At 44.1% G+C, this 12,533-nt stretch overlaps 1 protein-coding gene across 2 annotated transcripts in view; it reads left to right on the top strand.

Moving 5' to 3' along the window:
- Dsp (desmoplakin) overlaps positions 1-10,216 on the top strand; it is a 46,775-nt gene extending 36,559 nt beyond the window's left edge. Inside the window, exons 20-24 of one of the 2 annotated variants that reach the window (XM_052729154.1) lie at positions 196-279; positions 1,350-1,457; positions 2,009-2,107; positions 2,972-5,266; positions 6,327-10,216. In XM_052729154.1, coding sequence (XP_052585114.1) covers positions 196-279; positions 1,350-1,457; positions 2,009-2,107; positions 2,972-5,266; positions 6,327-9,560 — 5,820 coding nt within the window. In that variant the 3' untranslated portion in view covers positions 9,561-10,216. The remainder of the gene's footprint in view (positions 1-195; positions 280-1,349; positions 1,458-2,008; positions 2,108-2,971; positions 5,267-6,326) is intronic. The other variant, XM_052729155.1, reaches the window with a different exon arrangement.
- The last annotated feature ends 2,317 nt before the right edge of the window (positions 10,217-12,533 follow it).

Here is a 12,533-nt window from a genome sequence, read left to right as displayed (position 1 = left end):
GTATCCCCTTGTAAGTAGTAAATCACAGGGCTTTCTTTTCCTTTCTGAATGGAGAAAAGTTCTTCTCCTCTCAAGCCATTACTGAACGTGAGTCTACCTAGTGATGAGCTGAAGGAAAAAGTCACCACCGTAAAAGTGAAATCACACTTGTATTTGTATGCTTTAACATTTGTAAATATTTTATTCTCTGTATAGAATCTGCACAGTGAAATATCTGGCAAACGAGATAAATCAGAAGAAGTACATAAAATTGCTGAACTTTGTGCAAACTCAATTAAGGTATATTGGTTTCATTAAGAATGTTGGCACAGTGAGGGAGGGTATAGAATGGAAATTCACTGTATTCGTGGATGAAAATACCAAAGAATTTAAAAAAAGAAAGGTTGGTGTTGGCTGGCCGATGGCTCACTTAGATGAAGGCGCTTGCCACAACTCTGACAGCCTGAGTTTGATCCCGAGAACTCACATGTTAGGAGAAAACTGACCTTGCAAGTTCCCCTCTGACCTCCACTTGCACACCCTCGAAGTAAATATTTTAAAAACTGAAAGTTTGATGTTATTTCATCAAGAATATTATTAATTGCATTATTTGTTGTTTAGCTTTAAAGATTATAAACTTCTTAAGGGAGGCTATCGTATATATTCTGGCCTAAAGAACCTGTGAAAGTTTGTTACTCATTTACTTGAATTCAGGCTGGAGGGATAGCTCAACCATTCAAGGCCCAACACTTCTAAATGGCAAAGTTTCGGTCCTGTTTATTTGAATTCATTGCACTTTGGAAATATCCCTGTGAAATGGGCTAGTCTTTATTCATTAGGTTGGTGCTCTAAACAAAAATGAACATTCCACTTAGTAACAATATTAACTGATTATTGCTAATGGCCTTTGTAGGTAATTTTTAGAAATAATTTGTGATATAAATCTGTGGAATTATAATCTCTTAGTGACTCTAAGTCAATTAAGACTGTTTTCTATGGGGTTGGGGATTTAGCTCAGTAGTAGAGCACTTGCCTAGCAAGGCCCTGGGTTCAGTCCTCAGCTCCAAAAACAAAACAAAACAAAACAAAACACTGTTTTTTAGCTAGATGTGATGGATTCCATATGCAATCCTAGAACTCAGAAGGCTGAGGTAGGAGAATTGCCATGAATTCAAGCCAGCCTGAACAAGACAGTGAGTTCCAGGCCATTCCAGAACACAGGGAGACTTGGTCTCAAAAAATGAAAACAAAGACAGGTTTTCTAAGGGCTGGGGTATAGCTTGGTGGTAGTATTTGCCTGGAAGGCAAGATTCTGGGTTTGTGTACCCACCAAAGCAAAGATGCCTTTCTTAAACTTTGCTATTCCACAGGATTATGAACTCCAGCTGGCATCATACACCTCCGGGCTGGAAACTCTACTGAACATACCTATCAAGAGGACCATGGTTCAGTCCCCATCTGGGGTGATTCTTCAAGAGGTATATAAGTCATTACATATCTCTTAATGTCTGTAGTCCCTTCTGCCTGTCTTCTCCATTTCCTGCCCAGCCTCCCTACCATGCTTGAATATATCCTGAGTATAGAGTACCCACTGAAATTCAGGGCTTACTGGCAGTTTTAGGCTCCCTTCTGTGTGAGTCATCTACATATGACACAGTTTAGGAAATGAACCTTGAAGTCCAAGTGTGTCATTTATATATTGGACTTGACTTGCTGTATTTGCTATAAGGTAGACTCCTAAGAAGTGGAAGTTATGTATTTCTAAATGACCACTTTTCCCCGAAGATGTCAGAGAATGTTGACAGTGGGCTGGGAGAAAGCCTGGAATGATGAGGCTGGAACACAGATGACCCTGGTCCTTTGTGTTGCTATATTTCTAGATTCTGGATCCAGTACAACTGACAGAAGGGAATTTATGTTTATACTGCCACTGTTCTATTATTTTAAGAAAACAAAATTAGTCAACTTGCACAGAGCTTTTCAGAAATGTAGTATACATGGATTTTTTTTTTTTTCTCATTTCCTCAAGGCTGCCGACATTCATGCGCGGTACATAGAACTACTGACAAGGTCTGGAGACTACTATAGGTTCTTAAGTGAGATGCTGAAGAGTTTGGAAGATCTGAAGGTAATTCGTTTCCTTGGAGTTTTGTTGTCTGTTGGTTTTTAAAGAAAGAAAGAAACAGCATAGAACCTTATTATCTCTGCTTCATTATAACACAGGTTGGTCAGCCTGCATTTCCTCCAAACTGTTGGTATGACACAGTTTGAGTCTGGGCTCAGTGCTGTGCTCTTGTGTGGCTACTCCAAATGAACTTAGAAAGTATTTGCCAAATCCTGATTACATTACTTTGTGAAAACCCATGTTTTCATTCAGTGCTTAGCCAAGGAATTTACTTTCTTTATGTAAGTTTCAGAGAAGCTCACCCTGGACTAGCTGGATTTTAATCTCTAACATCAAGTAATTATTCAATTTTTTTCTCCCTTTTTGAGAGAATTGAGTTCATATGGATATTTGCTCTATATCTTTGAATATAAGGCACATGATTTATCAAATCATAAGCTTTTGGGTTTTATTTTTGAGACAAAAAACCAAAAGTATGCTGGCCTCAAATTCACAATCCTCCTGCCTCAGCCTCTGAAGTGTAGGATTATAGGATGTGCCACTATGTGCAGTTAATCATAAGCTTTTGATCATGGGGGAAATGACTTTATTTTAAAAACTGAGAAGACTGGGGTTCAAAGTCTCCTTTGTTATTCCCTAAGATTGTATGAGCAGCTGATGGGAGCATTATGAAAGCCATGGAAGGTCTTTGCATTTTTTCTGGTGATTTTTGTATGATACCATTGTGTGCGAGTGTGTGTGCGTGCATGTGTACGTGTGTATGTGTGTAAAGAAAATACACACAGGTCTGAAGAGGAAAGGTACTGTTTCTTCCTTGTGGTACAAAGTGCTTTCTTCTCAACATGATTTCTAATTTCCTGTCCACAGCTGAAAAATACCAAGATTGAAGTTTTGGAAGAGGAGCTAAGACTGGCCCGAGACGCCAACTCTGAAAACTGCAATAAGAATAAGTTCCTGGATCAGAACCTGCAGAAATACCAGGCAGAGTGTTCCCAGTTCAAAGCAAAGCTCGTGAGTCTGGAGGAGCTGAAGAGACAGGCTGAGCTGGATGGAAAATCAGCCAAGCAAAACCTGGACAAGTGCTACGGCCAAATCAAGGAGCTCAATGAGAAGATCACCCGGCTGACGTACGAGATCGAAGACGAAAAGCGCAGGAGGAAGACCGTGGAGGACAGATTCGACCAACAGAAGAACGACTATGATCAGTTGCAGAAGGCAAGGCAGTGTGAGAAGGAGAACCTTGGCTGGCAGAAGCTGGAGTCCGAGAAAGCCATCAAGGAGAAGGAGTACGAGATAGAAAGGTTGAGGGTTCTGCTGCAGGAGGAGGGCGCCCGCAAGAGAGAATATGAAAATGAGCTGGCAAAGGTAAGAAACCACTATAATGAGGAGATGAGTAATTTAAGGAACAAGTATGAAACAGAGATTAACATTACGAAGACCACCATCAAGGAGATCTCCATGCAGAAGGAAGACGATTCCAAGAATCTCCGGAACCAGCTTGACAGACTCTCCCGGGAGAACCGAGATCTCAAGGATGAGATAGTCAGGCTCAATGACAGTATCTTGCAGGCCACAGAGCAGCGAAGGCGGGCTGAGGAAAATGCCCTTCAGCAGAAAGCCTGTGGCTCAGAAATCATGCAAAAGAAGCAGCATCTGGAGATCGAACTGAAGCAGGTCATCCAGCAGCGCTCAGAGGACAATGCGAGGCACAAGCAGTCCCTGGAGGAGGCTGCCAAGACAATTCAGGACAAAAACAAAGAGATCGAAAGACTCAAAGCTGAGTTTCAGGATGAGGCCAAGCGCCGCTGGGAATACGAAAATGAACTGAGTAAGGTAAGAAACAGTTACGATGAGGAGATCATTAGCTTAAAAAACCAGTTTGAGACTGAGATCAACATCACCAAGACCACCATCCACCAGCTGAGCATGCAAAAGGAGGAGGACACCAGTGGCTACCGAGCTCAGATAGACAATCTCACCAGAGAAAACAGGAGCTTGTCTGAGGAGGTAAAGAGGCTGAAGAACACGCTAGCCCAGACCACCGAGAATCTCAGGAGGGTCGAAGAAAATGTCCAGCAGCAAAAGGCCACTGGCTCAGAGATGTCTCAGAGGAAACAGCAGTTGGAGATCGAGCTGCGACAGGTCACACAGATGCGAACGGAAGAGAGCATGAGATACAAGCAGTCCCTGGATGATGCTGCCAAGACCATCCAAGATAAAAACAAGGAGATCGAAAGGCTCAAACAATTGGTAGAGAAAGAAACCAATGAGAGGAAATGCCTGGAGGATGAAAATTCCAAGTTGCAGAGAGTCCAGTATGACCTGCAGAAAGCCAACAACAGCGCAACCGAGACCATAAGCAAACTGAAGGTGCAGGAACAGGAATTAACACGCCTGAGAATTGACTATGAGAGGGTCTCCCAGGAGAGGACAGTGAAGGATCAGGACATCACGAGGTTCCAGAGCTCCCTGAAGGATCTGCAGCTGCAGAAGCAGAAAGTGGAAGAGGAGCTGAATAGGCTGAAAAGGACAGCCTCCGACGACTCCTCCAAGAGGAAGATGCTGGAGGAGGAGCTGGAAGGCATGAGGAGGTCTTTGAAAGAGCAAGCCATTAAAATCACCAACCTGACCCAGCAGCTGGAACAGGCATCCATTGTTAAGAAAAGGAGCGAGGATGATCTCAGGCAGCAGAGGGATGTGCTGGATGGCCACCTGAGGGAGAAGCAGAGGACCCAGGAGGAGCTGAGGAGGCTCTCCTTGGATGTGGAGGCCCTTAGGCGGCAGTTGGTCCAGGAACAAGAAAACGTCAAGCAGGCTCATTTGAGGAATGAGCATTTCCAGAAGGCCATAGAAGACAAAAGCAGAAGCCTCAATGAAAGTAAAATAGAGATTGAGAGGTTACAGTCTCTCACTGAGAACTTGACCAAGGAGCACTTGATGTTGGAGGAAGAACTGCGTAACTTGAGGCTGGAATACGATGACCTGCGAAGGGGCCGCAGTGAAGCAGATAGCGATAAAAACGCAACCATCTCGGAGCTAAGGAGCCAGCTGCAGATCAGCAACAACCGAACCCTGGAACTGCAGGGGCTGATTAATGATTTACAGAGAGAGAGGGAAAATTTGAGACAGGAAATTGAGAAATTCCAAAAGCAGGCTTTAGAGGTATTCACAAATATTTGATCAAAGCTTCACTGTTTCTCAGATAACTGACACCGTGTCTTCTCTCGCTGCCTCCAGAGCATCTAACTTTCCCTTTTTACTGCTCATGTACTAACCACCTCTCAGATCTATACTGTGGCTTGAAAAGAATTCTAATGCCATTTGTCCTTCCGTCCTGTCACTGCGTTGAATGCTAGTCTGTTGGAAACCTGTGCTTGGCCCTACTTTAAACACTTTAGCATGAGAAAAGCATCTAAGATATTTCCCATGAATGTTCCACTCTCCTTTCTAGAAAGTAGCTCTTAGCTGGGGCTTTCACTGAGTGGTAGATCATGCACTTTGCTGCACAAGGTCCTGGGTTCAATTCCCAACATCAAAATTTTAACATACTAAAATAGAAGGTGGTTCTTACTTTGTGGTCTGAATGTACATCTTCAATTCATTTTTTTTCTCAGTGAGATATATTAATTCTTACACAATTTTAAGTTTCCACCTTGCTTAGATGACTTTTCTGCATGCGTTATCCTGTTGTCTTTTGATTATGATCCTAATATTTCTTTGTTTGACTTTTCTTCTTCTAACAAGCCCTAATTTTAAAATAACTTCTAATATATTTGACTTCTATAGACAATATTTGTGTGGGGTGGGGAGGTGTGTGGGTATTTGTAAGTTTGTATTGCTTTATTAAATGTGTCAGTATAATATACCCGGTGAGGTGTAGGTACAGCAGGGATGCTAACTTGGAAGAAAATTACCCTTTTATTTTTCCAAACTATAATGACTGTTAAAAGTAAGGCAGGTCTACAACTTCTAGTTCTGTCTATGGAAAACAAACACAGAACAGTAAGTATGAAGCCATTTACCAAAGTGGCAATCTGCATTTTCATAATTTTGTCCAGGGTTGTGTAAGGTAACAAATTAACAGTATATGTAGGGAAAATACAGACAGGGAAAAATGAGACTATGTTTAAAATTTATAGGAAAAGAGGTTAAATTGCAATGACCAGATGTTACTATCTAGATAAACAATATTTTTTCCCATTTCTTTCTTTTTAAATTCTAGGCATCTAATAGGATCCAGGAGTCAAAGAGTCAGTGTACCCAAGTGGTTCAGGAGAGAGAGAGCCTGCTGGTGAAAATTAAAGTCCTGGAGCAGGACAAGGCAAGGCTGCAGAGGCTGGAGGATGAATTGAACCGTGCCAAAGCAACGCTGGAGGCCGAAAGCCGGGTCAAACAGCGTTTGGAGTGTGAGAAACAGCAGATCCAGAACGACCTGAACCAGTGGAAAACTCAGTACTCCCGCAAGGAGGAGGCCATTAGGAAGATCGAGTCGGAAAGAGAGAAGAGCGAGAGAGAGAAGAACAGCCTTAGGAGTGAGATTGAGAGACTCCAGGCGGAGATCAAGAGGATCGAAGAGAGGTGCAGGCGGAAGCTGGAGGATTCCACCAGGGAGACTCAGTCCCAGCTGGAAACGGAACGCTGCCGGCTTCAGAGGGAGATCGACAAACTCAAGCAGCGCCCGTATGGGTCCCATCGGGAGACCCAGACGGAGTATGAGTGGACTGTTGACTCCTCTAAGCTGGTGTTTGATGGGCTGAGGAAGAAGGTGACGGCCATGCAGCTCTATGAGTGCCAGCTGATCGACAAGACAACGCTGGACAAGCTGTTGAAGGGGAAGAAGTCAGTGGAGGAGGTGGCTTCTGAGATCCAGCCTTTCCTCCGCGGCGCAGGGGCCATTGCTGGTGCTTCCGCTTCTCCCAAGGAAAAATACTCTTTGGTGGAGGCCAAGAGAAAGAAATTCATCACCCCAGAATCCACGGTCATGCTTCTAGAGGCCCAGGCAGCCACGGGTGGTATCATCGACCCCCATCGGAATGAGAAGCTCACCGTGGACAATGCCATAGCTCGCGATCTCATTGACTTCGATGACCGCCAGCAGATCTACACAGCGGAGAAAGCCATCACTGGCTTTGATGACCCATTTTCAGGCAAGACAGTATCTGTGTCAGAAGCCATCAAGAAGAATTTGATTGACAGAGAAACCGGAATGCGCCTGCTGGAAGCCCAGCTTGCTTCAGGGGGTGTAGTAGACCCCGTCAACAGTGTCTTTTTGCCAAAAGATGTCGCCTTGGCCCGTGGGCTGATTGATAGAGATTTGTATCGCTCCCTGAATGATCCCCGCGATAGTCAGAAAAACTTCGTGGATCCAATCACCAAGAAGAAGGTCAGCTACATGCAGCTGAGAGATCGGTGCAGAATCGAACCGCACACGGGTCTGCTCCTGCTGTCAGTACAGAAGAGAAGCATGTCCTTCCAAGGAATCAGACAACCTGTGACCGTCACGGAACTGGTTGATTCTGGCATATTGAGACCATCCACTGTAAATGAACTGGAATCGGGTCAGATTTCTTATGACGAGGTTGGTGAGAGAATTAAGGACTTCCTCCAGGGTTCCAGCTGCATAGCAGGTATATACAATGAGACCACGAAGCAGAAGCTTGGCATTTATGAGGCTATGAAGATTGGCTTAGTTCGACCTGGGACCGCTCTGGAGCTGCTGGAAGCCCAGGCAGCTACTGGTTTTATAGTGGATCCGGTCAGCAATTTGAGGTTACCTGTGGAGGAAGCCTACAAGAGAGGTCTGGTGGGCATTGAGTTCAAAGAGAAGCTTCTGTCCGCCGAGCGAGCCGTCACCGGGTATAATGATCCTGAAACCGGAAACATCATCTCTTTGTTCCAAGCAATGAACAAGGAACTCATTGAGAAGGGCCATGGCATTCGCCTGCTGGAAGCACAGATTGCAACTGGTGGTATCATCGATCCAAAGGAGAGCCATCGTTTGCCGGTTGACATGGCGTATAAGAGGGGATATTTTAACGAGGAGCTTAGCGAGATCCTCTCAGACCCAAGTGATGACACCAAAGGCTTTTTTGATCCAAACACTGAAGAAAATCTTACTTATCTGCAGCTGAAGGAAAGATGTATCAAGGATGAGGAGACGGGGCTCTGTCTCCTGCCGCTGAAAGAAAAGAAGAAGCAGGTGCAGACGTCACAAAAGAATACCCTCAGGAAGCGGCGCGTGGTCATAGTTGACCCAGAAACCGATAAGGAGATGTCTGTTCAGGAGGCCTACAAGAAAGGCCTTATTGATTACGAAACCTTCAAAGAGCTATGTGAGCAGGAGTGTGAGTGGGAAGAAATAACCATCACAGGATCCGATGGCTCTACCAGGGTGGTCCTGGTGGACAGGAAGACCGGCAGTCAGTATGACATTCAAGATGCTATTGACAAAGGCTTGGTTGACAGGAAGTTTTTTGATCAGTACCGATCCGGCAGCCTGAGCCTCACGCAGTTTGCTGATATGATCTCCTTGAAAAACGGGGTCGCCAATAACGGCGGCTTGAGCAGTAGTGTCAACGATGATGTTTTTAGCAGCTCCCGACACGAATCAGTAAGTAAGATTTCCACCATATCCAGCGTTAGAAATCTAACCATCAGAAGCAGCTCTCTGTCTGACCCCCTGGAGGAGTCAAGCCCCATTGCAGCCATCTTTGACACAGAAAACCTGGAGAAAATCTCTATTACAGAAGGTATAGAGAGGGGCATTGTGGATAGCATCACTGGTCAGAGGCTTCTGGAGGCTCAGGCCTGCACTGGTGGCATCATCCACCCTACCACGGGTCAGAAGCTGTCACTTCAAGATGCGGTCTCCCAGGGTCTCATTGACCAAGATATGGCCACCAGGCTGAAGCCTGCCCAGAAGGCCTTCATTGGCTTTGAAGGTGTGAAGGGAAAGAAGAAGATGTCTGCAGCAGAGGCCGTGAAAGAAAAATGGCTCCCCTATGAGGCAGGCCAGCGCTTCCTGGAGTTCCAGTTCCTCACTGGAGGCCTTGTTGACCCGGAAGTGCATGGGAGGATCAGCACAGAAGAAGCCATTCGAAAAGGTTTCATCGATGGCCGTGCAGCTCAGAGGTTGCAGGACATCAGCAGCTATGCCAAAATCCTCACCTGCCCCAAAACCAAATTAAAAATCTCCTACAAGGATGCCATGAATCGCTCCATGGTGGAAGATATCACTGGGTTGCGCCTCCTGGAAGCTGCCTCCGTGTCCTCCAAGGGCTTGCCTAGTCCTTACAACATGTCTGCCCCAGGTTCCCGCTCTGGTTCGAGGTCCGGATCTCGCTCAGGCTCCCGCTCTGGTTCCCGCAGCGGGTCTCGGAGAGGAAGCTTCGATGCTACGGGGAATTCCTCCTACTCCTACTCCTACACATTCAGCAGTAGCTCCATTGGGCACTAGTGGCCAGAAATGGTCGCCATACTTTAGGATCATTTGTATGAATTTCTACTTTATCTCAAATAACCAAGTAAACCTGGTGCTTGCAGTATAGCGGTAGACCGTTCTGTGCTTAAAACGTAGCTGTGATAAAATTCCAGTAGTAAAGGCTCGTTTGGTTCCAGCTTTTGGCTCAACTAAGGTAGTACCCTTCCATGTAGTGAGTGTGAAGTGGTAATCACATGTAAGGATAGCACAAATTGAGTTTAGAATTTATTTCTTCTCTGCTGTGTTTGGATCAATTTTCTGTAACTTTTCTTGGCCTATAAGGCCCAATTTCTGTGCTTGGAGTTAGAAATTAGACTGATTGCTGGGGTTTTAGTCCTCAGTTTGCTGTTTCTCAGTTCCTAAGTAGCTATACTTTCTGTAGTAGGAGAAAACTGCCCCCTCCCCAGTCAAGCATTTTGCCCCAGTTTCCTTTAGTTTGAGAACATAGATTGTATTACCCATATACTCTTCAATGCACTTGTGTGGTTTGGTATTACTCTGCCTGTGTCCTCAATAGCAGACGACTTTGCTTTTTGCTAGTCAAGGTTTTCTGTTTATTTGGCTTGTCATCTTCTCTGTACTTTAAAAAGGTGTCTTCATGAAGTTTGCTGTTCTGGCAATAAACTTTTAGACTTTGGAAATTTTTGTGTGTTGATTTAATAATGCCTTATACTTACAAAGACATTTAGTGGCTGGTTTTTATGTATCATAAAATAGGTCTAAACCTTTTGTTTACTAACTTAAGAAGAAAACCCCTCAAAATATTAGTTTGGTGTTTTTTGGGGGGTTTTTTTGTTTGTTTTTTTTTTTTTAGAAGAGATGGTCTTCTGAATTTAGTTCTTTCAATTTGTCTCCTTGGAAAGAAGCTCATGGAAGTAGATCATTCTAGAGACCAAAGCCCCATTCTGGTTTATTCGGGATAAGTTCAGCAAAAAAATCATAATACTGGGGAAAAATACAATAGCTGAGATTCCTTTCTGGATAGCCTCAAAATAAGTAATGTTGTGTTATATCCTCCAAAAGGAAAAAGAAATTGTTCTTGAATCTATGGGAATGGTCCCTGAAGAGTTCTTGACTTTACATTGAAAAATAATGAAATATGAGCTTATGTGTAAGGAATGATTTATTCCGCCTCATGGCTTCTATCCATAATCCTTGGCTCCATTGCTTCTGGGAGCATAGTGAGGCAGAACTTCATGGCAGGGAGGATATATGGTAGAGGATACTTCAGGGTGGGCAGGAAGGGGAGGGCAAACGGAAGGGACATGCCTCCAGTGACCTACTTCCTCTATCTAGGCTCTGCCCCCTAAAATTTCCAACATCTCTAAGTAGCTCTAGCATTTGGGGAGCTACCAACCCTTCCACAACAGGCCTGTGGAAGACATTTCAAACACGTATGGTGTCTGGTATTAGGCAAGGTAGTGCAAGAATTCAATAGAATTTACAAGTCCACTGACTGTAAGGCATTTGCAGTTTAGGTGGGGATGGGACACATAAATCAGTGGGACAACTTCCATCCACCAACACGATATACACAAACAAGTTTTGTATAGACAGAATATAGAATAGCAAATAAAATGCTGAACAAGCAGAACAAGAAAATCATTAAGATCAGATATGCTATTGGGGACTTTTGGTACCAACTGAAAGTTGAAAGTTACTTTATTTTCATTGAACATGGTATTTTTCCTTCATAGTACTCTTCACAAACACACACACACACACACACACACACACACACACACACACACACACACACACAGTCCATCTCTTTGCTCCCATCTCCTAATTTTGAGGACTTGAAGTTAATTGCATCCACTGAGTTCTGTATGCCATGCCATAGGTCTTTGGTTAGAAAAACAGTATGAAAATAGCCCTTGTTAGTCTAAGAGGAAGAAGAAAACTTTACATTTGTTTAATTAAACCCAATTCACAGTGAAATAAGCAACAAAATGGAGGTGATGCTTAAACAGAGATTAACAGCATCACTGTAGAGTAGTTCCTCAGGTTAAAACTAACCAGAGAAATAGGGTCAGCCGGCAAATTTTCCCTGTGTCCTCTAGGTTTCTGCAAAAGTTGTCACTAAACTCTGAGGTAGATGGGACTTTTAGGCTGGCAAGATGACTCGGTGCATAAAAATCCTTGCTGTGCAAGCTTGAAGTTTGATCCCGGAAGCCACAAAAAGACGGGAAGAGAACTGGATCCACAAAGCTGTCCTCTGACCTCCACACACATGCTTTGGTACTGACCAAAACCAACTTGGGGAGGAAAGGGTTTAGTTTTCATCTTATAGGTTATGGTCCAAGGAACGAACTTGAGTAGAAACCGTGAAGGGATGCTACTTACTAGCTTGCTTTCCATGGCTTGCTCAACCTGCTTGCTGTTAATGATCTGGGACTAGCTGCCCAGGAGTGGCCCTGCCCACCTCAGTCATTAATCAAGGAAATGCCTCACAGACATGCCCACAAGCCAACCTGATAGAAACAATTTCTCAATTGAGATTCCCTCTTGTCAGGTAACTCAAGTTTCTGTCGAATTGACAAACACTAACCAGCATGCATTGATAAGAAATTTTAAAGTATTTTTTAAAATATGGGACAGTCCTAGAAACAGCACATACTTGACCTGGGTGGAGTTGTGACTTCTTTCACACACACTGGGCATCCATAGAAACAGAAATTCAACAAGAGTCATCACGTCATCTTCAAAATTGTTCTTATGTTTTCCCTATTGGTACCACAAAGAGAAAAGGGAAAGAAGCTATGGGTTTGATGAATAAGGAAACCAAGACCCATTTCTCTTCATAATGAGCTTTATTGGAGAGAAAAACCTCACAAGCAGTGTGGTCCATGATCAGGCTTTCGGGAGACACAGCTTTAGAAAGAAAAGCTCAAAGTGGAAGAGTAGAAGAGGTCTCCCTCATGGACAGCATGGACAGGGAGAACTGGA

The sequence above is a fragment of the Peromyscus californicus genome, unplaced genomic scaffold (assembly GCF_007827085.1).
Source record: "Peromyscus californicus insignis strain IS unplaced genomic scaffold, ASM782708v3 Scaffold_8__1_contigs__length_139910024, whole genome shotgun sequence".
NCBI lineage: Eukaryota > Metazoa > Chordata > Mammalia > Rodentia > Cricetidae > Peromyscus > Peromyscus californicus.
Note: the sequence above shows the minus strand (reverse complement) of the source record. Positions and strands in the feature narration are given on the sequence as shown.